The 27,862-nt window shown below is 42.7% G+C and overlaps 1 protein-coding gene across 9 annotated transcripts in view; it reads left to right on the top strand.

Moving 5' to 3' along the window:
- LOC125432449 (FRAS1-related extracellular matrix protein 1-like) overlaps window positions 1-25,242 on the top strand; it is a 189,590-nt gene extending 164,348 nt beyond the window's left edge. For 2 of the 9 annotated variants that reach the window (XM_048495969.1, XM_048495966.1), the window contains 4 exons: window positions 5,221-5,519; window positions 10,658-10,767; window positions 20,582-20,667; window positions 22,177-23,817. In XM_048495969.1, the coding sequence (XP_048351926.1) occupies window positions 5,221-5,519; window positions 10,658-10,767; window positions 20,582-20,667; window positions 22,177-22,406 (725 nt within the window). In that variant the 3' untranslated portion in view covers window positions 22,407-23,817. Of the gene's footprint in view, window positions 1-5,220; window positions 5,520-10,657; window positions 10,768-12,674; window positions 13,579-20,581; window positions 20,670-22,176; window positions 23,818-23,933 lie in introns of those variants that run through there. The other 7 variants (XM_048495970.1, XM_048495967.1, XM_048495971.1 and 4 more) reach the window with 7 other exon arrangements.
- Window positions 25,243-27,862: the final 2,620 nt, after the last annotated feature.

Here is a 27,862-nt window from a genome sequence, read left to right on the forward strand (position 1 = left end):
GTGGTTGAAAGAAGCAGTGATTAAAGTGACTGTTTAAAAAACCATCTTTGGATCCTTTTGATCCAACTACTGCCTAGTGTCCCATCTTCCATTCCTGGATAAGGTCATTGAGAGAGCAGCTGCTGAGCAGTTCCAGGCTTCCCTGGAGAATGCATTGATCTTGGAGCTATTTCAGTCTCACCTCCGACCTGTCCACAGGGCAGACATAGCTCTGACCACTCTCTCAGATGATAACTGGAGATAACTGGACCAAGGCAGGTTGAGGCTGCTGTTTCAGTGGATTCAGTGGATCTACCACCTGCTCGACACTGGGATCCATGGGAAGCCTTGCAGTGATGAGGTAATTTCTTACAGGTCAGGGACAGAGGACTTTACAAGGGGAGAGAACATCATCACTCCATTCATGGGTATGTGGGTTCCCACTAGGGGCAGTTCTGTCCCAGATGTTGTTTAACATCCACATGAGCCCCCTTGCAAAGTTGATCTGAAGTTTCAGGCTGGTTGTTCATCAGCACACTGATGACATCCAGCTGTATTTGTTAATAAATGTCCAGCCAGATACCACCCCAGGTATACTGACCAGTTGTTTGGGAGCTATGGTGAAGTGGTTAAAACAAACCACAGCTCAAAGAAAATGTCTTGAGGGTGGGGAAAAAGCATTTTGGAGAAGAATTCCACACAGCTTTTCTCCCAACTCTACTTTAGGACATTTTATTTCTGCTCAACCCAGGTTTTTTTCAGAAAATGCTAAAGTAGCAGTTCTTTTTCCCCAAGACGGGGTCAAGACATTTTTTTCTTGGCTGTGGAGAACAAGAAGCATTTTATTTTTCCTGCCCACCACCAACAACCCCCCCCCCCCCAGTCTCCATGCAGGCTGGCAGGGCCTGGGGAGGGTCTCGGGTGGCCTGCATGGAGGCCAGGAGTGGGGTTCGAGGGGTGGGGCTGTCTGCCATCGATACCTGCCCCCGACCACTGTGCAGACTGAACCCCACCCCCCACCCCCGGCCTTTGTACAGGCTGCTAGGGCCTGGGGTGGACCTGGGAAGGCCTGCACGGAGGACAAGGGCAGTTTGGCCCAGGTGGGCATCGTAGCCACCCACCTCTGAGCCCCACCTTCCCCCACCTCCCTTCAGGCCAGCAGGACGGTGGGTGGTGGAACTCAGTGGTGTTCACCTGGGGACATGGGTGACCCCATGTTCCTATAGACCGTATACCTCTGTCTGTCACACATGGGATTTTGGTGTTGACTGGCCTTCAGTTCATCTGTTTGAGAGTGATAAGGGTGAGGGCCTTGTCCATCATAGTCCTGACTTGATGGAATGTTTTGTCTGAGAAGAGTCATGCCCTTGTCAGCATTGTGCAGAGCATGTAACAAGAGTCATTCCACCAGACATTCTGATATAGTAATTTGGTGAATTCTAACATCACATTATTAATTGTTAATACCAAGAGTGTTAGTTTGCTATGTGCTGAGTTGGATCAAATTGAATTTTTTTTATTATTGTTACTATTCAGTTATGTTGTCAGCATTTTGAGCCCCATTCAGGGGAAGGGGCAGGATAAAACTCTAGGTAGGTAGGTAGGTAGGTAGGTAGGTAGGTAGGTAGGTAGGTAGGTAGGTAGGTAGGTAGGTAGGTAGGTAGGTAGGTAGGTAGGTAGGTAGGTACTCTCAAATGGAAAAAATTACTTCCAAACAAATTACCTGTCGTTTCTGTATAGGAGAAGGATAATATTTTGTACTGTGGCCTTGATCCAAATTGATATTCCACACAACTATACTTTGCACTTCAAAATGCTGGGAACATCTGATCATGGATCTTCCAGCATGTTACTTGGTTTGTCCCTGAATAGCTAAAGTAACTGACCACATAATGAGGTAAAATTTAGCATGGTCCTACAATTAGAGGTGTATGAGAACAGTACGTGTATGTTTTATGTGGATGGTAAAATTCACTTCACTGTAAGGTTAGATACTATAGATAATGTCAATGTGCTATTTGCCCATGGAGAATTTTTAAAAATGGCTGCCACAGAGCAAATAATCTTTTTGCATTGGAAGGTGACACTGTAGTTAAACTATTTTAAAAGCACTGAGAAAGTCCAGAGTGAGTCTTCTTGTTGTTAAGATGCATTGGTCCTGACCATGACATAAACATGAGCCTTTTTTATTTAGAATTACATTTGATTAATATACTGGCAGTCCTAAACTGTAATTTTAAATTTGGAAGGGGGAATTATGGGTTTTATGGGTTTTATCTATGTTGTAAGCCACCTTGAGCTCTGTACGGAAAGGGGGATTATAAATGTTTTAAGTAAATAAATAAATCCTGTGTAGAAGATTTTGCCATAATGCAATTACTTTGCCCCATTCGCAAGTCGAGCTCCTAGCCGTGGCACTGTAGCTGTGTCTGGCTGCTTCCCCCCAAAGAGGCTTCCTGGAAGTGTGGGGAGGTTGAAGAGCCTCCCTGCTGCCAAGAAACCCCAATGGGCCACACCATACTTACACCAGCCAAAAGGCTGGCTTAAGTTCAGACTGCAGCTTGCAAGTGTATTGTCAGCAAAGGCCAGGAGGGAACCAACTAATATTGGCTCCTCCCCTGCCCCCCCCCCCCAGCACTATGCCAGTGGGAGCAGGGCACTGGCATCACATTCAGTGCCATGTTCCAGTGTCGGGGGAAGGGCAGCAGCAGTTGCACTCTGGCAGGATCATCCTGTTGGAATATTCAGCTTTGTTTGCATGCAGCAGCAGCAGGAGCAACAGGGAATTCTGGGAAGCTGCACAAACATTCTAAAGGTGACAGTTAAAACCCATTGGTAGTGTTCTGTTCCCTCACTTACTAGCTCACTTGCTCTCTAGACTAGCTTGCTCTGACTGACTAAGTCAAAAGATGTTCTGTGTACTGATGTAAACCAAATGCTATGTAAAGTGTTCTGACTAAAAGATATTGCATTGCAACCAAACTGTAACAAACCATGAGCCGTGCACGTTAATGTATATACTGTATATGTTTTCTCTCTCAGTTAAGAAAGGTTCTCCTTATGTTTTATTAACTTCTGAGGTAAAATGGCTGGTCTTTTGAGAGATAACTATTCTAATTTGACGTGCCACACAATCCACATTTCTGCTCGTTACTCTGCTTGACAGGATTATATATTCTAAATATACCTGTTGTCCTTCATATCCCTCCACGAGGGTAAGTGCCCCTGGGAGGATGAATCCTCTCATAATCAGCATGCCACTCCCTGAAGAGGATTCCCCCCACACTTTGGATGAAGCTGTAAGATATCAGAGTTTGCCTGATGTACGAACTGCAGTTCAACTTTCTTTGAATAACGCTGGTTAGAAGTAAAAATTCTGGTGTAAAAAGTAAAAGTAAACACTGTCAAAGAGGTATATTGTCAATAAATATTTGATAGCAATGAAGCAGGAATATCTTACACAGTTTTAGAATCTTTCTAAAATAAAATTGGCATTGGCATTTGAAATGGTTCTCATTCTGAATGCCTGGCACTAATTCCTGAAACAGGCCATGCAATTTCTCAAGCAGAATTAAGGCAGAGTGTTCTTACTGGGATAAATGCATTGCATCTTGCTTATTTTTGAAGTGGGCCACAACTCACTTAATCATAAAACAACAGATTTCTAACCACAATTGACCCTTGGGATCACAGAGTCCTTTAACAACAATGAAAAAAAAATGTATTGATTTCCAGGATTAGACATTCCGTGGTTCTTTTGATATATTGGTAGGAATGTGAATGCACAACACACAAAGAGGAGGCAATTCCTTCAATGATTAACCAGAGGATTAATATGATTCACGTACTCTTAAGACAAATTGGTTAGGGAAAGAAACTTTGCAGCTTAATGAAAAAAAATCTTTATTTGAAAACAGTGTATGTTGCTCTGCTACCTCTTCTCTTACACAGCTATGGTAGAATTTTTCAGTCTTTGGCTTAATATATAATTTTTCATTTTCCTTGTTTCTGCTTTCTTATTCGATTTTACCTAACCAACCCTTGACATTTTTCCATTCTGTTCTTTAAAATCTTCCTGCTATACATACTGTATTCTTTAAACAATAGATTGAGTAGCAATTATTCTATCAGTTTTACACCACCTGAGTTCCATGCATAAAGTAACTTCCCGTCCTGTCCTGCATGATCCCAGGTGTAGTTTCAATGAAAGAATTTTTAAGGTGATTGATCCAGATGTTTCTGCTAATAGAGATCACATATAACTGAGTCAAGAAGGGAGGGCAGCAGCAGGAGCAGATGCCCAAGTTGCCTGAGGTTAAATAGTACCCAGGGCCAATATGTTCTTCCTTTTACATATCTTCCTTTGTTACATATTTTAGGTGGTGAACACCATTATTATCAGCTAAATCTTATTACCCTTTTGAGAAGATTATATTATCTATATCTTCTAAAAAGTTTATAAATTCATATGCTAAGCTACTCACTGTTTTATGATATCAGATACACATCACCGAATGATTTTGACACTAAACCAACTTTCCAGTTGCCTTTGACAATGGCATGTACTGACTGAAATTTGGGTCAAGAGTGACACCCTGTGGCCATCAGATAACTTTACATGTGCCTTTCTCATCCACCTGCCTTCATATTCTCTCTCTCTTTTAAAATGTTGCTTGCTAAACAAGGCATTTAGAAAGTGTAGATTTCCCTCACAACTAACTTTCCAGTCCTCTTTTTTCTGGTTTTGCCCTTGGAAGTTCCCAAAGTGGGAAGTGTAACCTGAGCTGACATTGCAGTAGCAAATTTGAAAGCAAGACACTATCCTGGCAGGGAAAACAGCATTGTCATTTTGTGTTTTTGTCTGCAGCATCTGGCTAGGGGCCCTTTCAGAAATGAGTTCTCTGAAGATTAAGCTGAGATCGCAACATTAATCTAATTTGTGGTCTATTTTAGATTTGACCTTGGACTGCAAAGACTACAGACCACCGTGAAGCAGGCATGTCTTGAGTTGTTCAGGAAGGGTTCTCAGCCGCTTTCCAAAGTGGAAAATTAACTTTTCCTGTATTGCTAAAATATTTTATACAAGGAGCCATAGAAACAGAAGATAATTGGTTGCAAAAGCTTTAGGGACTTCCATTATCTTCACCAGGCAGTATTCCCATACTCAAAGCATGGTTGTAATTAAAGTTGCTCATCAGTGCTTCAAGGTTGTTTCTTTTTATGTTCCTATTTAATAATTAGGTGGATGTGATTCTTCTTCATCCTCCCAAACTGATGATGCTATGGAAATATTAGAGAAAACTAGCAAATATTCAGAAAGACCATGGTCTCCTGATCATTTACTTATGGCAAGCAAAAGAAGAAATCTCCACCAAGAAGAACATATGGTCAATACTGATCATCATCATAATAGTTCTTCTCCCAGGAGAGATGATTCTCAAACTGAACACTTGCTTGACCATGGGCACACTGATTTTCGAGTTCACACTGATGATAAATCTAAAAGAAAGTATCGAGCAACTGAACAAAGCTCTGAGATGGTATGTATAGATTACACATACACACCAAGTTTAGCAGTTTCAGACATAATCAGCAAGCAAATTATAAGTAGGTAGTCAACCTTAGAGCTGAGTTTAAATTACTGTAAACATTCTTTAATTTACCTTAGTATACGCCACAATCTGGAAAACATGATTTTATTGCTATAGTAGATGGAAAATGCAGTTATTCCACTAACTGCAGAAAGGTGGATTCCACACAGCACAAATATAACGTCTTTAGGACATCATAAATAGTGTTTTGTGGAAGAGTTTGACACATCTCTCTTCCCCAAAATGAGTTCAGTCTGTTATATTCCTCTCAACCCGGATTTTTCAAAAATTGCTAAATTAAAGATCCCCCCCCCAACCCAGGAATGTTTCCTACCTGCTGAATGACTACTACCAGCAGGAAATGCTTTATTTCTCTCTCTTTATTTCTCCCACCCAAACATTTTACTTTCATTTCCACCTCTCATGCCCACCATTTTGTGTGCTGCAGGAGATTCTCCGTGGAGGTTCCCCATAGAAGTTTCCTCTGCCTGCAGCTCATCGGTTTAATTTTGCTGTGAAAAGTAGATCAATAAAGCCTAGCAATGTAGCCTAGCAATGCACATGTCATTTTTCCTTTTTTTTTGTTTTGAGGCGACTGTGTATGAAACTATGGCAATACAACTAGAGAAGCTGCAGTATGCACATATTTATGTTCCCATAGCTTTGTTCAAAACAAAACAAAAGGAAAAACGACATGTGCACGGAATCACTAGGCCAAACAAACTTTATTCATCTACTTTTTACAGTGAAATACCAGGGTCAGTACGCAGAGGCAGGCAATGGCAAACCACCTCTGAACATCAGTTGCCTTGAAGATCCTTTGGGGCCACTATAAGTTAGCTGTGACTGACGGCACAAAAAATGTAGCCAACACATTTTCACCATATTTTCTTTATCAGAAGCAAAGTAATGCTCCTCCATAGGAATAAATGTTATTAAATAATGGATTTTCTTCAGCCTTCTCAACTAAGTAAGAATTAAAATATATCCTATTAATAACACTTCGGTTTTTTGCTGATGTTGCAAGATAAGTCACCATAAAATTATTAATATCATTGCCTTTCTGGGTGAATTAACGGCTTAGAAAAGTTGTAATGAGAGGAAATGGAAGATTTGTGAATGAATTAGAGTAATGAAAATAATGTACTAGATGTTCTTCCAGTACATCTACCTGCCAATGCAGAGCCTATCCTTCCAATACATAATGCAATGATGAGGAACATACATTTATTTTGATATTATTAATGATAGTGCATGCTTAGAATACCAATATCCCCACATCATTTTAGGAAATATTATGAACAGTCCAGGTGAACCAAAAGCATATTTATGGCTATAATAGTTCTGAACAATGTTGAGAAGCACACGTTTTCAGCATAAGGGAGGACATTGCAATGGAGCAAAAAACTTGATGAAACACATCATGTTCATCTTGAACTCTGAATATGCTTTGCAACTTTCCCAATATGCTGCTTTGGTCCTGTATTTGTTTCTATTTTCATAACAATGATGTCATCACAGTTGACCAAGGGTTATATGCAGCCAATCAAATTTGGCTATGAGATGTCATGAACCAAATAGAGTTAATTCAGGGTGATGGTAATATTTCCTGTTACCACTCTGAGAATACAGGAGGAGAAACGTACCTTCGCACTTGCTATGGTTTTGTGCCTGTTCACAGCACTCATCCACCTAAAAAAATCAAAAGGAGTACAGAAGTTTGTGAGAGGTTCCCTTCCCATTCTGCCCTTCTCAGTCCTAGCTGGGAAAGGTGCAGAGTAAAAGTCAAATAAAATAAATATATATTTTAAGTGTCTTTTTCAACATCAAAACCTCCCCTAAATCATCAATTTGCCAAATTATACTTCTCTAACCTTACTACTAAGATTACCAAGTTTTGGATTCACACTGATAAAATGCAACTATCCCATGTGTACCTGAATGAGCTTTGAACTTACAGTTCTGAGGGATATTCAACCATTATGTGCTTATTATTTTTATGTTCTAAGCCCTCCTAATAAGTAGTATGCAAAGAACGTAACTCCTGACTAGGAGTTACGTTCCAGACTAACCTGCTCTCATCATATCTTAGAAGGGTTAGCCCTGATTAGTGTTTGGATAGGAATCCACCGAGGAAGTCCAGGGCCACTTCACAGAGGCAGGCAATGGCAAACCACCTTTGTTCATCTCTTACCTTGAAAAACCTATGTGATTGCTATAAGTCAGCTGCAGTTTGACAGCTCCCTCCACCACCAAAGTGGATCACAGAGAGGGGACGCTCCTCAACCAGAGCTGCGAGCTCATTCAGAAGTAGAGCCAACATTAACATCCCAATTCAGCATTTCTGACCATGCTGAGATATTGACTTCATTTATTGTATTTATTTATTTGCTTTATTTATACTCTACCTTTCTCCCCAGTGAGGACCCAAAGAGGGAAAGAAAGATATATATCCTCAAAAGTGTAATGCATATTATAAATCATGATCTTCTACACAACTATGTTTAAAATTATATAAAGGCTGTAAATCCTCAGCAGAATGTTTTAAGGACCATCTACAGTTAGTGGCTCAGAGTCTCCCAACCAATTTTCTTGCACCTTTTGGAGACAAAAGATGAACCCTCAATTAATCAGAACTCAGTTGTTAATCTGAAATCAAGGCATTAATCTGTTAAACATGGTGCACAATTTATTTAATTATTTCAACCCTAATCTCATGTCCTCTTTCTGAGAAAGTTCTATGGAATTGGATAAAACAGATAGAAAGAATAGCAATATTGCAACAGGGAAGACACTCATTCCTTCTGTTTGAGATGTTTATATAATTATTTCATTTATTTTTTACTTTAAAACCATTTATTTTCTTCCTCACCATTTCCCCAAAGCATAGCATGGATAACAACTCTATGAGGTTGGCTTTAAATAGAGTATTGTTTACTCAAAGCCAACAGTAACATTCACTGTTTAAAGTTATTCAAACACAACTCTGTGTCATGCTAACAAGTGGTATTCTTGGGCCTTCTGTACCTGTGTCATTTTGCTAAGTTTTATTTGGTTTCTCTGGGCTTTATGGCTTCTGCATCAGAATCTATGATTTTCTCTAAGCCTCTATTGAAGAAGGTTGCTTTCTCCCTCATTTTTCTTGATCATGGATGGAGGACATCTGGAATAGATTTCTGCAGATGTTGCAGCTGTAGTCCCAACACTAATGTCCCCAGGCTTTCAAGTCACAATTTTTCATTTCATTTGCCAGAAACAAAAGCACACTACATTGTTTTTTCTCTCAGAAAATTTCTCAAGACAACTTTCTATCTCAAGGGCTGTTGTGGGGCATGAGTATACCAGCTCCCCAATCTGACAAATCAAAATATAACTTGACTGTGAGCAAAGCAGAAGGGGGTTTAATTAAGAATTCTGGCATCCTGACTATAAAATTTTAACTAGCTAGCAAAACTGTGTTCAACATTGTCCACTCCATTTCTCATCTAAAAAGCTGATTTAAGGTTTTAAACTAATCTTAACCTTCCAGTTCACTCGTTCCTCTTTACAAAATGGCTGTATTAAATCAAAAGTTCACAAGGAAATGAACAGTGCTGAATTACATTGGAACAAAGTTTGAGAATCTTAGCATAGTGAACTAGAGCTAAGAAATAACCAATTACAGTACTAGATTGTTATCCAGTACCAATGAATAGGAGTTGCTGTTTATTCAAATTTTCACAGTGCTTTGCTCCAATGACTGCTAAATTTTATTCTCTATTCAAACATTGAGAGAACCATGTCAGAAAAAATGATACTATTATAGAAAGAGAATTAAACAGTGACATAGTTGCCTGGATAACAATAGTGGATTCTACACAGGCCAAATGTAACATCTGCAAAAACTGTTTTGGGGGGAACTTCACACAGGTTCCTTTCCCAAAACAAGTTTGGCCCATTTTATTCCCGTCAACCAGCGATTCTTTTGCACAATCCCAGGTTGGAGGCACTCCTTCATGAACACAGTAGGCAGGAGATGCTTAGGTTCCCTCCATGTCATGGAAAATCTACCTGCCATTCTGTGCTGGTCACCCAGCACGTTATCAGTAGGTTCCTTGAGTGCCCAACGGTTTACAAAGTTCCCCAAGCATGTTTTCTCCCCATGACAGTGAGTATGGCTGCCATATAGATCTACAGCAACACATTCGTTATTGCCAGGCGATTGCAGGGAGGTCCCTTTTTCTTTTTCTTTTTAATTTAGTGTGTTGAACATGCACAGCTACACAGGTGCAGCCCATTGGATTGTGGGATAATCAGCATGACCTTCACAGCTACGCATGCGTTGCAGGAAATAAAAAAGAAGTATCTCCTTGTGAAGGCATAAAGGCAACCTGGATTGTCTCTATGGCAGCGTGTCTCAAATCTTAATTCTAGAAATGGCTCAGATATGGGTGGTTTGTGCATTAAACTGTTAAGTCCAGGCATGGGATGTTTAGCTGAATGGTTTTGAAGAATTAGAATAGAATAGAATAGAATAGAATAGAATAGAATAGAATAGAATAGAATAGAATAGAATAGAATAGAATCTTCATTGGCCAAGTGTGATTGGACACACAAGGAATTTGTCTCCGGTGCATATGCTCTCAGTGTACATAAAAGAAAAATACATTTGTCAAGAATCATAAGGTACAGCACTTAATCATAAGGTACAGCACTTAATGATTGTCATATAGGTCTAGTAAGCAATCAGGAAACAATCAGTAGTAATGAAAACATAAAATGTAAAATCATAAAATAAAATAAAATAAAATAAAATAAAATGAATTAAATAGACATGTGTGAGCCAAGCTGAATGTTCAGTGTTGCCAAACCTGCAAGCTGCTTCCTACCTCACACATCTTAAAATGTGGTCTGGAAAACAATTCCAAATCCAAAACCTTTATTAGGCATAAAGTGGAAAACAATTAATAAAATAATATTTGCCCCCTTTATGTTCTTTTTTGAAAAAGCAATGATACATTTCTATGGGAATAAATCTCAAACAAGATAATTTTCAGTGATTTATAATCTTTCTTTCTTTGGTTTGTTCTCCCCTCCCTTGTTCTTAGCAGTCCATGAAATGTCCTTCTGGTTGGACACTCAGAGACAAGCACTGCTACATATTGAGTCTGATTAGAAATGCGACCTGGGAAAGTGCTGAAAGAGCCTGCAGGAAATGGTATGGTATATTCCTTACAGCATTACCTTGTGGTGTCAGGATTAATTTGTTCACCCTTTAAACCACAACAGTAAGGCAATGGTTCAGGATTTCTCAGCATTATTAAGTGGTTGGGATAAAGAAATACAGATTTGCGTGTCATAAGCATGTTGATGACAGCCTGCTCAAAATCCACAAATATATCTTCTAAGGGCTTTACATAGAGTTTGAACAGAATGGAGGATAAGATTGAGACCTGAGGAACCCCATGACGAGTACTAGGATCAGCCCCTAAAGAACCATTTAAGCCAATCCAAAGCAGAAATTTTAATACCTACTTCTACTGCCAAAGCCTCATCAAGATGACTTCATCCACATTGTCCGGTGCTGCTGATATGGAGAGGTATGGCCCTTGCCCACACTGAAATAGAGATTATCAAGTAAAGCTACCAGTCTCATCCCACAGCCTAGCCTGAAGCCAGACTGAAACTGGCCTACCGCAGAAAACTCATCCAGGAAGACCTGGAATTGTTGCCACTGCTGAGGGGCAGCTAATTAGAATGACAGTTGGATATGTAATTTTTCTCTAGTGAAGCTTTCTTAAGTAGTGGGCAGATGACCACCTGTTTTAGTGATTCAAGATAGATGCCCTAAGTCAGTGATCAGGGCCTCAGGGCCTCACTGATGTGATCCTTACATGATTTCAGTAACTAGGGTCAACAGGGATCCTGTGGACAAGTGTCAGCCCTCATCAGTTAAGACATTTGAAGACCTGTGATTGGTCTTTCCCAGAATTGTTTAAACAACTAATAGTAGATTCTACACTCAGGATCCTGGTTTGGAAGAGATCTAATCTTTTTATTCTTTCATGTTTTCACCCTGTACTCCTACTTCTGATGCTATTTTAGGGGTTCGTCATTTTTAAAAAAACAAATCTAGGGCTAATAAGGACAGGGAAGTTGGTTTCAATAAGAGCTAGAGGGTTTCCACACATGTACCTTTTCCCACATGCTGAGGCCTTAATCCAAACTGGAGTCCTTCAGAAGCAGCCATTAACCTTTTAAAATGCAAGGAAGATCTAATTACAGATCTTCCAGCATCTCATCTGATTGGAGTAGTAGTTCTCAGGGTAAGGATATTTATGTGATCTAAAGCATTCCTGCCTCATGAAGCTATTAGCTAGGGATGCCAGCCTCCAGGTGGAATCTGGGGATCCCACGAATTGCACCTCATCTCTGGATTATAGAGATCAGTTTCCCTGGAGAAAATGGATGCCTTGGAGGGTGGAGTCTATGGCAGTGTACCCTTTTGAGGTCCCTGTTCTCTTCCATCCCCAAATCTTCAGGAGTTTCCCAACCTGGTTCTGGCACCCCTACCTCCTAATCACCTTCTGGTGGCCAGGGAGGACTTGGCAACCCTACCCTATTGTAATGGTATTTTCCCCCACTGAGCTAAGAGCAGCTTGTTTGTTGCAACATCTAGCTACCCTTTCCTCAACGTAGACCAGAGACATGGCATGAATGGAAAGGGTTAAACAGCTCCTCCTAAAGCACCACAGATCTGACATGCATCCTTTTTTTTTGCCTGATAAATGTAGTACAATGCAAAAGAACAAGACAAAAAAGAAAAAATAATGGTTGGGCCAAAAGATTATAACATGTAAGATATATGGTTAGGATGTGAAATTTCTTAAAAGAAGATGTTAACCAGATGTGCTTTAAAATAGATTACCTTGAAATAGCAAACACTTAAAACAGTCTATAAAGAAAAGGTCTAATCCAACCAATACTTGCAAATTGAGGGGTTTTTTTTGCTTTGCTTTGATGAAGGTTAGCCACCTTCTTTTCAATTGACTGTTTTAATCCATGTTATTAAACGTGTTAAGCTTTTTGCCTTATAAAAAACCATGCTAATGTGCCATCTAACAGGTTAAAATCCCCATGAACATTTATGGTCTTCAACTTCTATGCTTGCTTTAAAAAAAAGTGGAAATTGAAGTGGACAGCAAGGAAATGGTTTAGTCACACTTGTTAATATTTCCCACTCCAACACAAAGCAGAGCTGACCTTGTATCAGAAGCTTTGGAGGACAATTATTAAAGGAGTTCCACCAACCTGGAACAAAACATCCCCCAGAAAGGACTGGAAGCAAATGATGGTCCGAAACAATAAATTTCCTGAGTTCCTCACAAGAGCTTCAGAATGTTTTGTTTTGTTCAAGTGTTTTTGATGAAGAGAAAATCTGTGTAATTACAACAATTTTATTAGATTTAAGCAGGAAAGACAGAGGATGTGGTTTAAAAACATACACACAAACACAGAGTATTTCATATTGCTTTAATCCATCTCTTCTGAAATGTTTTGGGGGTTGGGGGGTAAATTTAAATTTACCTGACTTTTAGAGGAGAAAAGAACTAATCATAATGGCTTGGCTGATCAATTAAAGCAATGTGGTTTGGATTAAAATAAGAAGTAAACTCCACAGGCATGATGTTTTAGCTGGGAAATGCAAGTAATGGATAAAAAATGTGGAAATATTTGTCCAGTTTCAAGGCCTTTCATTCAAAAGCAGAAGAGAGCTGACTAGAAGATAAAAAATCCCTGTTTAGTACCTTCCATGGGCTTGGATTCAGCAGTAATTTACAGCACTGACAGAAGACATTTCAGTAACCGGGAGTCATACTTCCTGCTTCCTCCTATCACCGTCCAAAATTCTCCTGAAATGTTGTGGCTCCTATCAGCATGAGGGACAATCAGAGTTCTGCAGCAGGATGGAAAATTAGTTAAGATCCCACATTCCATTAGCAGAAAACTTTCAATGGCTTTTTACGCACAACACAAAACATCTTGCAAACATTATGAAAAGAACCATTTTGGCTTTTTTGTCCACATAGTGTGGAAAAATAAAGTGTTTCAAGCAACAATTGATCTTTCCTTTTTTTAAATCTCTGGGATGTATCTTCGAGACTACAGAGGTAGGGAGATTCAAGATCTACACATATAACTGAGTCTCATATTGTGTCTCCATAGCTTCGAAGATAGCTCATACACAAAAAAAGACATGTTCCCATAATTGGCAGGTAATACTGAGTTTATTCATGTACGTAACTCACTGAAATAGCAGGCAGTTGTGATGCCAGCTGAGAAAATGTCTATGGGAAACATTAATGAAACGGTGAACAGCACACAGTATCCTGAAGAGGCAGAAAATGATGGGTACAAGCAGTGGATAAACCAAAAGTGAGAGCTTTAAACTTGGGCAGGAAAAATACAAGCAGCAAGCACTACAAGCAGGAAACATCTTGAAAACATCTTGGGGAGAAAAGATCACTAGTTAAGCGTTTTCAGATGAAAACATTATGGGCTGAAATAGAACATTTTGCAAACATTTGGGAAGGGGGGAACTGTGGAATTCCTTTCCCAAACACTTCTGTTTCAGTCCTCAAGACATTTTGCACCCAGATGTGCAGAGGTTCCATCTGGTGAATAACCACAGGACATGTCTTGGAATTAAAATGGGCCGCAGCCCTTTTATTGAAAGTAATTACTGATTACTTCAGTGAATCGCCTGCCCTGGGGTCAGGCCCTCCTGAGTAGTGAAGTCCAGGAAGGAGGCAAACGCCCCCTCATATGCTTGGCGTGTGGCTAGAGCGAGGGACTGTAGAAATCCCTCCACTATGAACCATTGCCAAGGCTCCACAGCTGCTCTGGAAAGGTCTCCGGATGCAGGGCGGCCTCTGTGCCCAGGGCATGGAAGCGATCCACCTGGCGGTGAGACAAGGCATCAGCAATGTTATTCTCTGCTCCTGGGATAAAAATGGCTTGAAAGGAAATGTTACCCCTTAGGCATAAAAGTACCAGCTGTCTCACTAACCGCATGACCCTGCTCAAGCGGCTAGACTGCCTGTTAACAACTCTAACAACTGCCTGATTATCGCACCAGAAGCGAACAGAATGGTCCCAAAAACTGTCCCTCCAGAGATGAACCGCGACCAGCAATGGGAACAATTCCAGGAAAGTCATGTCCCTCAGGATACCGGAAGATGACCAGGAGGAAGGCCAAAGCCTCCAAGACCAGCGACCGTTGAAGTAAACACCAAAGCCCATGCCCCCCGTGGCATCCGTATGGACCTGAAATTCTCTCTCCAGGTGAAAAGGGGTTTGCCAAAGGGTAACCCCATTATAGTAAGTCAAAAAGCGAAGCCAAACCCACCGGTCCTCGCACAAACCTCAAACACGGTGCATGCCACTGAGCACCCCATTGGCATGGCCTTGTTGAAGTACCATGCCCCTGCAAACTTGAAACCCAGTAAATTGAAATCCCCAGGGTAAAAAGGCAAAATGCAGAAGGCTGAATGGATATCGCACTTCGCCAATAGGGCCGAATGACCAGCCGCCCTGATGAGTTGGACGGCATCATCCAACGTGGCGTACCGAACCGAGCATAAAGCAAAGTCAATGTGGTCATTAACTGAACCCCCCCTAGGGTAAAAGAGGTGCTGAATCATGCAAAATTCACCCAGGGACTTTTTGGGAATCACTCCTATGGGCGAAACCCACAGAGAGGGTAGCGGAGGCGAGGGGAAAGGACCCACAATCCTGCCTGCTGCATACTCCTTCTAAATTTTTCCCTCACCACATCGGGGAATTCCCTGGCCGATTTCAGATTGGGCACGCTAGTAGCCTGCCATTCACCCACAAATCTAAAAGCCCTCTGTGAAACCTTTGCACAGGTACTCTGCCTCCACACTGAGCGGGTAGCCCACCAAGGCCCATTCTAAAGAAGACAATCAAACCAGTGTGGGGGCCAGGGAGAAAAGGGGGGAAACAAATTCATGGCTTGGGAGCCGCCGCTGCCCCTCGCTGGCTGCCAGCCTCTTTTCCAGGGATGTAGGTATAGATTTTTTATGGTGGGGGGTTCGCCCCTAGGGCATGGCCACGCCTCCCCAAGCCCTGCCCCTGGCCTAGCGCTTATAAAAGCAGCTCTCCGAGGCCAGGGATGGCAGACTCCCCTGCCCCCCCCAGCAGCTGGCAGACTCCCCTGCCCCCCCAGCAGCTGGGCTCCCAGCCGGCAGCCAGTAGTTCCTTCTGCCCTCCCCTCTGGCCAGAGGCATAGAGGGAAAATGGAGCCCGGTGCAAAATCTGAGTTTTGCGCCTCCCCCCGGGCAGCCACTGTGATGCTGGAATCCACCCCCAAACAGCATCACTTTCAATGGTGTTTAAACTAGAGAGCCCAAATTCTCCTTTTAAATCCACCTTAAAGGGAGAATCTGGGGTCCCTAGTTAAACAACATTGAAAGTCATGCTGTTTTGGGGTGGATTATCCCCCACCCTGAAAAATGTGGCATAGGGGTTAAGAGCAGGTGCATTCTAATCTGGAGGAACCGGGTTTGATTCCCTGCTCTGCCACTTGAGCTGTGGAGGCTTATCTGGGGAATTCAGATTAGCCTGTGCACTCTCACACATGCCAGCTGGGTGACCTTGGGCTAGTCACAGCTTTTCGGAGCTCTCTCAGCCCCACCCACCTCACAGGGGAGGGAGGAAGGGCAAGGAGATTGTAAGCTCCTTCAAGTCTCCTACAGGAGAGAAAGGGGGGATATAAATCCAAATTCTTCTTCTAAACTGAGGACCTCAGATTTTCCATTTAAATCCATGCCAAAGGGGGTGGATTTAAAAGGAGAATCTGGGGAAATTTGGGGGTGCCTGCTGTCAGGGGTGCAATGGTTAAGCTAGAAGCACCAAACTTTCAGGGTATCTCTAGGAGACTCTCCTAATGATACAACCCAGGTTTGGTGAAGTTTGGTTCAGGAGGTCCAAAGTTATGGACCCCCAAAGGTGTAGCCCCCATCTCCTATTAGCTCCCATTGGAAACAATGGAGGATGGGGGCACCCCTTTTGGGAGTCCATAGCTTTGGACCCCCTGGACCAAACTTCACAAAACCTAGGTGGTATCAATAAGAGACCCCCCTGATAATATATCCCGGGTTTGGTGAAGTTTGGTTCAGGGTGTCCAAAGTTATGGACCCTCAAAGATGTAGCCCCCATCTTCTATTAGCTCCCACTGGAAACAATGGAGGATGGGGGCACCCCCTTTGGGAGTCCATAACTTTGGACCCCTGAACCAAACCTCACCAAACCCTGGTAGTATCATCAGGAAAGTCCCCCAAACAATCCCTGAAAGTTTGGTGCAGCTAGCCCAAACAATGCATCCCCTGCAGGCCAAAAACAAAAAAAAACACTAAAATGTTTTAAAAACCCACAAACGGAGGGGCGGAGCTTCAGACATGAATGGGGAGGTTGAACCCGAGAACCCCCCCCCCCCTTACCTACGTCCTTGCTCTTTTTGCATGCCGCCGGCACCAGGGGACTGGCCAGCCCGAAAGGGCTGCCGCAAGGGGGCCTTGCCATACTGGTTACACAGATGAGAAGCAAAGCACCCACTACATACATGCTTGTATTGGCATCTGGACCTGTGGCAAGCCCCTTTGTTAAAGTCCCAACAGGTTAACCTGAACTGGAACTTCCCTGAGCCCACTAGTCTGCTGCTCCCGTTGGTCTGGGGGCTGCCCTTTCCCGGGGTTTTCAATAAGGCATGAACCATCACCATCCATGTTTGATCATGAATGAGGTCCCAACGGAACCCGCTCCTGTGTGAAGCACTATGCCGCACTTCCTCCTCATAAGAAATTGAGACGGTGTTGCCCGCCAATGCCCTGGCTCAAAGAACATGGTTCATGTGAGCCACTTAGTGCCTGGCCCGGGCCAGGTAAGCCACAGCAATTAAGGCAAGGTACTCTCCGAAACCCCGAAGCCAGTTATTGAAGGTGCGGTCTACACCGTACTTGCCACACTGTTTTTTCTCCTTACTAGAGCCCATCACCACGGGTCGTCTTCGGCCTTCATGCACCGAAAAACATCCGTAAAATACCCATCCAGGGGCCTCTCTCTAAGCTTCTTAGGAAGGTGCAAGCTGTAAGGGTTCCCAGGATCCCAGGGTGGAACAGGTCCCATCAACCTGGCTGCTGCCATCCCACCCTCCTGGGAGGTTCACCTGCGAGCAAGCCATGCCAGGAGATAGGAACTCCTTCCCCAACCCTCCAAAAGTTCCCGTCCACTTGTGTGGATCCCTCGTCAGAGGACTCACCAGAAGAAGAAGAACTGGGAGACTGACAACTTGAACCAGCCTGTCTGAACAATGTCTGCCCTGGCCCTGCCCTTTCAGCCTGTGAGAGACCTCCTCCGAAGGGGTTGCTGCCTCGAGCTCCCACCCGGGTGCTGGCTTCCCACCAGGGGGTGTTGCCATGGCGAGCCTGGGAACAAACTCACCCCAGATTGCACTAGGTTCGCTAAGGTGTTCGTCAGGCCCTGGTGTATAGGGGCGACTGACAGGACCCCTGAGATCCCAGGTATTGCCATCCTGCTCCCATGAGCCCTGGTCCAGGGGATAAAATAGGAAAAGGGGCCACCCACCGGGGCAGATTGACCCGCAAAGGCTGGACCCGGGCTTCCTAAGCACTATACCTAGTGCACGGGTGTAGTACAACCCAGCCACATCACAGCCAATGACGGGGTCGTGAAGCTGGGAGTTAATTGTGCGGTGACCACTGAGGAGGGGGTCCCCCCTTCCTGCTGTTGGCCCCTTGACTCCTGGGCTGTGTCCCTTTGGGCAGTGGGGGAGGGGTCTGGCACAGGCCATACCCCACGCCCTGAAACATACCGTGGAGCCTGGATGCCCCACCAGTCCTAATGCCCAGGGATCCACTCACTGCTTCCACCCCTGCTAACACCCATGCTGCTTGGGTTACCAAATGGCCCTGGTGCGTTTGGTCGGTGCCATATGCTGACCGAACTGCTTCCCAGCAAGGTGTCACTAAGGAAACTATGGCTGGTCCAACGCACGCAAAGCAAGCCCTAACCTTGCACTCTCCATGGCCTAGCTCCCCAAATGGCAACAAGCATTTGTTCAGTTTGATCCAGGCGTTGAAGAAGGCCGGAGCAACTGCGTGCTGCCTAATATATAGGGAGCGTGCCCCACCCCTTGAACTCGTGCGCATCACATGATCAGGCCAGGTGTGGCTCGGCCACACAGCCGGCACAGGACATGCATGCTCACTACTCTGGAGCTCACCATGTGCCCTGCCCTCTGTCACAATTACGGCCTAGTTTATTCTAGTGCCATTATTTATTTGTATTGTGTGGAATCCGCTGCTGGATCCAGTTCACACTTTGTTCACACTGGTGGGATCTTGAGATTGCCAGGATACAGTGATCAGTTCCCCTGACAAAAAAGACTGCTTTGGAGTGTAAAATCTTTGGCATCACATTTCTATTTCTAGGAACTATTAAAACTTGGGTAGCCAAGGAATGAGAGGGAAGCCTAGGCCCCATTGCCAGCATTGCAGTGACATCACTTCCATTGGCAGCATTGCAGTGACATCATTTCCAGCCCACACTGAATGTCATGTCATCATATTGCCAGCATTGCAGAGATGCTCTAGTATTTGGGCAAAAACTCTGTTATAAAAATGGCTTTTATGATAGAGTGAGTGAACACATTTCCTTTCCTCAACATGTAAAGATGCAATTGAAAATGTTATGCTTTGAATAGGTGAGCAATATTCCATAATCAGTCATTTCAAACATATTGTCTTCATATGCTGTTCCAGCCACGTAAATAATTAAATTGAAAGCAGGCCTTTCTATGCCAAGTGTGTTTACAGCATTACATAAACATGTATCTTACCGAGGCTACTTTGCTTATAAAATACTAAGGTCATTTAATCTGGCACTGCATGAAAACACTAAAAGAATGCTACAAAAGACAATTGCATTAATGGAAAACTTTAAAGTACTAGTAGTCAGGATCTGAATTTCCTATTACTCTCTTTTTCATGAGCTATTAATTCCAGAGGTCATATAGCTCAGTTCGTGTGGGATGGAGAGTATACAGAGGGGGACTATAAAATTTATTCACCCACCCAATTGTCCATGAGCATTATTGAAATCCTAGACTACAGGAGAAATCCTAAGGGGCCTTGGAAGCAAGTATCATTTTTTTTCAATGGGACTTACTTCTGGGAAGTGCTCCTAGGGTTGCAGGACAAATGGTGGACTTAACCACATTTAACGTGCTGCAGTACATAAATGTCCAGTGACATCTAAGGACAGGCCAGCACAGGTAAGGTGCATTTCCTTACTCTTCCCTGATCTCAAAAGCAGGTCATCTGGGGAGGAATGTCAGGTGGGGTTAGAGGTGTACTGAGTCCAAATGGCGCCCGGAGACAAAGCCTCCTCTGAACGCCTCCCAGGAGGCCCACCCATCCCTGCTTCAGGGGCCCCATGAAGCCCCGCCTACCTGTCGAGTGTGCAAAATTGAGCCTCCCTCGGCCCCACTCCCTCCCAGGAGATCAGGGAGGTGGCCCTATCTGCGTTTAGCAGGCCATGTCCTGCCTTGAACTATGTTTTCAAGTTATGGTGAGCATTTCAACAACATACCCATGAGCCTTTGCTAATTATACAAATTAGTAATTTGCATATTTAGCAAAGGCTCATGAGTATGGTGTTGAAATCCTCACCATAACTTGCAAAGATAGTCTAAGGCACTGACCTTGGAGATCAGGAACGTGGCCCCACCCCCCTGCTTTTAATAGACCTAGTCCTGCCTTGGACTATCTTTTCAAGTTATTCTTGAAATGCCTCCATTTCCTTTCCAAGGCAAATTCAGGTGCTAGATTGATAATATACAAGATATAAGAGATAGGACCCTGACTCATACATGTATAGAACAGTTCTAAAATTGACAGGATATGTTCATATTTTTATTGTCTGACATACAGGCCCAATGGCCATCTAGCCAGTGTGCATTCTGCAAGAGAAATGGCATGGCTGTGGAAGTTTGCCAAAAAACAGCCATTTTGGATTGGTAAGTAAAACTTATTCAGGATAATACAGCATACATTAAACACTTCCCTCTCTTTTAGTGCACATTGCTACTAGCAGGTGCTCTCTGGTAGCTAACCAATGTTTGGGAAACCGTATCTTGGTTCCAAACTCAGGCAGTATCGTTGCCAGACTTTCCTAACATAGCCTGCATAGAAAAATGTGCTTAGCAGTGCAAACCCTCCTACCCATGCAATACAGCTGGTAAGGGTTCAAATGCTACTACTCTGCATTGTAACCTAATTCCCAGTAAAACAAGCAGTGAGCCTCAGGTGAGAAACCTCCCTTCATTCTTAGATGCCCCAAGGTGCTTGCTAATTATCCATGCCTACATACTAGCAATGTGCATAATTTCTGCCATTTTAAATCTAGCCTATCCATCCTGTGAAACAATGCACAGCAATGGCAAAAAGTGCCCTCTTTCTAAATCAAACACTACAAAGTCCCACTCAGATCCAATGGTATCTCACTTAGTATTACATTTATCCATCAAAAAATGGGAAGGTAGGACAGCAGCTGCAGCCAAAACCCTATAACTGGGAGGCAGAACTGGTTTCAGTGACTGCTACTAGCCTTCCCCTGGAGACTGACCATTCCACACACAACCTCTGTCCCAGTCCCACTCTGTCCCAGTCCCACCTCGCCCATGGAGACCTCTGCTTCAGTTCCCATTGAAGAAGTCCTAAAAGTTCACATGATGATAGGTGGCAGACTTATATTGGCAGTACAATCCTGAGCGGGGTAGGGCATAATTGTACCACAGTCATGGATGGCACAACCACACCACCTCTGAAAAGGCTTGCTGTGGTGCAGACAGCAAGCTGAAAGCAACAGTGCCTCTTCTCCTGTGAAAGTGTCCTCTGTAGCTCAGTGGGCTGTGCCACTGATTATTCCAGTGTCAGTCTGCACTGGCAAATTGGGGCATTCCCAGGCCAAAAGGCTCAGGAAGCTGACTAAAGCTGGCCCTGGGAAAGCAGCACTGGAGCCATGATTGCCCTGGCTCCCAGGCATTGTGCTGGCATGTGACTGCCCAGTGCCAGCATGTGCCACTTATGTCAGCACAAGTGGCATTTGCACTGGTGCCAGGGTTGTGTCACCTCCTGAGCAGTTTCAGACCTCCCCCTTGCAGATTGCACTGTTAGTCTGATCCATTATCCAAATTCCCCAGGGCTGTCTTCTCTACCTGTGTGTGGCTTTCCAAAGTCTTATCCCTGTTGCCTTCATTTCTTTTTACCTAGAGATGTCAGACACTGAACCTGGCTGGCAAAACATGTATTCTTCCACAGAGCTGAACTCCTCCCTTTCCAAAATAATTTCCCTATTTGTTTCAATGCAGTCATGGATTCAGTACAAATGGTATATGTTGGAAATCTGTTTTAGCAGTTATTACATTTAAGACTATTAAATGGGTAATGTAATTTCTGTCAGCACATTGAAGCATGCATAGCTAGATAGGCAGTTAAATTCACAAGTGCAGTGTCTCTAATTTCAGGGCTAAAAGAAGACTTTGAAAAGAACAGCTGGGTGTGGAGTAATGGTCGGCCAGTGACCTTCCAAAACTTTAAGGGAGGAAAAGCAACAGTGAACAGATCGACATACCAGAAATGTGCTTTTGTACAAATGCAGAAGAAATGGGTTGCAAGATCATGTAGACAAAGGCAAAAAGGAAGATACATTTGTTCTGTCCCTTTGTTACCTGACACCCTAAAAATGCTAAAATAATTTAATTGTACAATTTATTTACTGGGAGAAACAAAGTCACTGCAAAGTCACTATAAATGACAAAAAATCCTAATGGATCAGCATTTTGAACTGAGACTTTCAGCTGACTGATGCCTTCTAGCATATAGTGATTTACATGTTAAACATGACATCTGTTTTCAGTGAGCACAATTAGGAAGTTTACTAGAGAACAACAGTATTATCGGTAAGCGGGATCCCTTATTTTTACCCACCAGGAAGGGGAAATGGGCCAGTTAAGGAAGCCTAGTAATAGTTCAGTTTATGCTAATATTATGATTCTCACATAAAATGAAAGTGGCATTTCAGGTGCTAGGTTGATAATATACAAGATATAAGAGATAGGATCCTGACTCATACATATATAGAACAGTTATAAAATTGACAGGAAATGTTCATGTTTTTATTGTCTGATATACAGGCCCAATGGCCATCTAGCAAAATAGAGATATATTAAGTAGTTCAGTTAAAATTAAAAGTTAAAAAAAGGACGACTCTGAAAATATTATTTTGTATAATTCTTGATTTACACACAATATTTAATAGAAATGCATGGGAAGTGTATTTTTGTAATCTAGCACAGCGTCGGGGGGAAGGGAGAGCTGTCTGCACCAATTATTTAATTATGAAATTCTTCCAAATCCGTGCCTTCTCGTCTTTTTTTTATTACAAATTATTAATTTCAGTTCTAATGTGCTTTTCCAATAGTAAATAAAAATACAGAAACTGTAATGCATTACATTAGGCATTACATTAACAACTACAGTACAGATTCAGTCAATTTGTTCTGTCCCTAGAGGGCCTATGAAGAAATTAAGAACAGAATTCATTACTAAACTGTTTCCTTTTATTATGAAATTTTTATTGGACTAGATTGTGTCAAAAAGCACAGGGACATTATGTATTTTTCTCTAGCTGCTCAAGGGGGCAATTTCTGTTGGAGAAATAATGCCAGGAAAGGGAAGGGTTAAAAAAAATTCCCCACTTTAGCAGCCTAGTACTCCTTGGATATATCTTTGGGTTGCTTTTGATGTCAAAGAAAGCACTGGAAGTTCCAATCCTACAAAATGCATAATTTGGCCCTCCAAAATATTTCAGGAAAATGATAGGTGTCACAATTTTTCATCCTTCGTATCCCGGCTGACGTTCAGTACTTGCATACTGGATAAAATCAATTTTATGTACTAATTAAATATTATATATGTATCTTATTGTTTGAAAACATGTCATTTTACATGTTTGTTTTTGTTTGTGTATTTGTGTGTTCGTATCTGAGACAGAGGGAGAGAGAGATCTAGCAATAGACTGATTCTTGGTGCTATCATTATCTTTGATTAAAAACTTTACACTGTATAGATTATTCTGAGAAATAAAGGTTGCCTTTATACAGTTATCTTTTTCATTGGCAGTAATCATGGGGGGAGGGGGCAGGTTGGACTTGTTTGGCTGCTGTTTAATGAGTTCTGAGCCTCTGCATTTTAATCCTAAACCAATTATCGGGATTTGCAGGACACCACAAGATTGGATGGAATAAAACTCAAGGACGACTCAGAGGTCTCAAGAGCAAAAAACACAAGCTGAACCTTGTTGAAAATTAAATTGCTGACATGACCATGTGACTATTTGAAAAACAAACAAAGGAACATCCGCAACCCCTGCTATGCAGCTTCTGAGGACTTCAGTTCATTCACTGTTTGTTTGAATTACTGGAATAATCAACAGTATGTCACATGGTACTTTTACATACAGGAATGTGCAAGCTGGAGCTTTATATCCTTCAACTACTACAGTCTAAAATATCCAGTTATGGACCTTTGATAGGTAGAAATGTGTTCCTTTAAATGTTTCAAGATGCAACTTTGGGCTGAAGTCCAGGTCTTAAGGAAGCATTGGCACAGCTCAGGGTGTTTTGGCACGGCAAATACTCACCTCTCCTGCTGCCCAGCTGAGCAAAGTGCACTTTAGAGAAAGCGCCTCTGCAAACCACTTTGGACCTGCATGGTAGTGGCAGAGACTGGTAAGGGAATAGGCATCTCTTCCCATGACACTCTGCTGGGCCCAAAGCAGGCTGCATAGGTCCTGCCTGGGTGGCTTTGGCACAAACCTAAGTAGTGATGCCATGCACAAGCTATGTCTGTCTCTGCTGATGTGGTATACCAACCAGCCACTGAGCAGCAACTGTTGGTTTCATAAATCCAGCCTACTGTATCATTTTTATATCTGCATGTGTGTCAATGCTTGTAAATATGTTCTGCTGTCACACAGTGAACCCTAACAATCTCCATCCCATAAAAAAAGGCTGAAGCGTACACCCTATTTTAAAGTGCTGGCATATAAAATGGAATTGCAGTACCTCCCAAAAGTTTCAAAAAGCATCACCCTCCCTTACTTCCTCAGAGAGCCCAGTCCATGAGGTGAAAGCTATGGTAGAAGAAGCAATCTCTAGTTGAGGCCAAGTGAACTACCTTAAGTGGGGGAACAGCTAGATCCTTAGTTGGCGCCCAGAGAAATATGAGAAAAGATAGTCCTAGGCCAAGAAGCACCTTGAATTGAAGCAAGTTGGCTACCAAAGTAGCTATTCTAAAATAGGTTTGCTCCTGACAATAATCAGGCTACTGAATTCTGAATCAGTTGCAGTCTCAGGATTGTTGTCAAGGACAGCCCAATCTAGAGCACATTAAAGTACTCAACTGTGTAGTCTTACAGCAACGGAGACAGCATATCGTTTCGGCAAGTGAGAGATGCAGGGAGCAACTCTGCCGTCCCGTTTCTTCCCAAGCCCTTTTATTGACAGTTTACAAGAGGAAAAACAAACAAGGCAGGCAGGGTAAACACAATACAATGGACAGGGCAAAGAGCACGGGGGGTTGAGCAGAGAATTTGGTATTTGCACGTACACACATTGGAGCCAGAGGGTCTGCAATGTCAGCAGTTTTCTCCGAAACCACATTTGCACGTGAGAGACCCTTTTCCAAGCAGAATGGCTGCCGTATTCGGGAGCCTCCCGGGCGCTGGGAGGCCCCTTTCCAAGCAGAATGGCTGCCGTACTCGGGAGCCTCCCGGGTGCTGTGGCCCCCAACACAACTGCAAGGTTACAAAAGCATGGATTCATATGGTCAGGTCGTGTCAGTAAAAGAAAAGGCAGAGAACATGTGACTGACAAATGAAAATCAGAATATGCCAATAAAATGAAGCCATGAAGATAAATTTAACTGAGATTTCAGAGGTTTCCATTGAATTCAGTGTAAAGTAAATGGATTTCAGAATGGACATTTTCAAGATATGGGACCCTTGGCAAAATGTTGTCCAGGGGCCCCTTTGCAATCCACAACATAGGTGGAGGAGAAAAGCAAGTGAATGGGAGCCACTCTTCTGTTCCCTGTTGTCTCTTATTCACCAACCTGATCAGGCACCACCACTTACACTGCGTTCACTTCTGATTTACCTGATATCTTTCCTAGGATGCTGCTTCTAAATGACAACACTGCTCCCTCCGGAAAATGAGGAAATATGCAGCAGCCACTATTCTCTCCCATCCATCTACTGAGCAAAAGTGGAGACAACAGTGAGGCAGGAAGGATGCCTGTACCTTCCAAGGGAGACGTGTGGCACACCAGGTCATTCTGGCAGCATTCATTTCTGGAGTGCACAATAATGTATGGCCACACCCAGAGAGAAGGGGTGGGCAGCACTGGCTGCTGCTCATTAATAGTGTCTTCCCAATTGTCCTGGAGTCTCAGCAGCTAACACAACAGTACTTTCTTCTGGCACCAGACCTAGCCTAAGATAAAATCATAGGGACAAGCCTGCACTCTGGGCCGGAGACTTGAGTTGACAGAAAAAGGGTTTCACCTCTGCTCCACTGATGACCCCTGAGAAGAACATTCTTTTTCTTTTTGCTCCAAAAGAACATGGGTGCCATTAATGCCTATGGGATGATGCAAAGCATGGGGGAAAGCACCACTATGGCAATAAAACATACAGCTCTCTCTGATCCTGGGTGGATGATGTTTCATTTTAGTCCCAGGAGTCCTATAAAAATTGGCTTTTTGCTAGTTAGAGTGTAAATCTGGAGCATGGCTTGAATGTTGATCAGACCAAAAGTGTTGGATGAAAGAGATGGATTCACATCCAGGATAGTCATGAATGTAAGTTCAAACACTTCCTCACCAGCAAAATGGTATTTAACAATGACTTGGACTGGATGAAATATTCAAGTTAATATAGTGTTTCTATGTATTTCAGTTGTTGATTGGGATCAAGAGCTAGGTGAAACTGTAGTTTGCACCATAAGAGATGGGGGAAGCAATTATAAAGTCCAATTTAATATTTTAAGGAGTATCCACTTCTTTGTCTACAGACAGCCAAAGATGTATAGTCTGAAAATCCATACCAATTCACAAATGCAGTTGGCCAGTGCAATATAAGATTTGAATATAACTTCACAGGTTCTGTGAAGGAAATTAATTTAGCTCAGGCCTTATTTTTATCCTTTTCTACCAAATGTTTCATCCAGTGTGTTTCACACATACCAGTGGACAGATGTGGTGTCAATTTTATACTTGTTAACAGATGTGCAGTTAACTACCCAACATGTTAATAATGCTCCCTCATGTGTAGCCCCTCAGATGTAACTTTAAAATCCCCCCTCCCATCCTTTTGGAGCAGACTATCAGAGGATAATGTTCTTTTTTATATAGACTTTTATATAAATGCTTTTTAAAAGTGCCACATCTGATCCTGTTCACTACAAAATGTTTGTTAACTATTATACACAACCCTATGAAATGAGTATGTTATGTTTGACGGGAAAAAGATCCCACAGTATTTTGTTAATTTGAAATATTTATACTGTATAGAAGAAGTGGTATTTTGGAACCCAGCAAATGTATCTGTTCTACTAATTACTTAAACCTACTAAAACACTGATGCTTAGCCTAAAGATGGCTAGTGTTAAAAGGTAAAGTTCCCTGAAAGGGGAACAGATTATGTCTCTTGTCACAGCGGCTTGAGTTACTACATTTTACGAGTTACCCAAATCATGGAGGGAGGGGAGACTGTGCAAAATAGTTATGTGTCCTCTTTCTTTGATTTCTCATCTCCACAATGCCACACTGAGACATACAAAGCTGATAGAGCAAGAAAGCTATAGATTTAGGCAGTAGACAGGACTGTGTAAACCTAAAAGGGAAGGTGGTTCACATCCAAAACTTACCCTATGCAAAATTTTATTTCAGGCATACTTACAGCTAACTTCACAATTAAACAATCAACTGAATTCTTATTGCCATGGATCCATTCTATGCAGCACAAAAATATGTCTGTGGGACATCTTTAAAAAGACAATTGCCTCTTTTCACTCCACACACCCAAAATAAGAAACCCAGGGGATGTCTTAAAAAGAAGCGGCTTCTGGTGTGCTTTCCAGACAACAAAGG

The sequence above is a fragment of the Sphaerodactylus townsendi genome, linkage group LG05 (genome assembly GCF_021028975.2).
Source record: "Sphaerodactylus townsendi isolate TG3544 linkage group LG05, MPM_Stown_v2.3, whole genome shotgun sequence".
Taxonomy (NCBI): domain Eukaryota; kingdom Metazoa; phylum Chordata; class Lepidosauria; order Squamata; family Sphaerodactylidae; genus Sphaerodactylus; species Sphaerodactylus townsendi.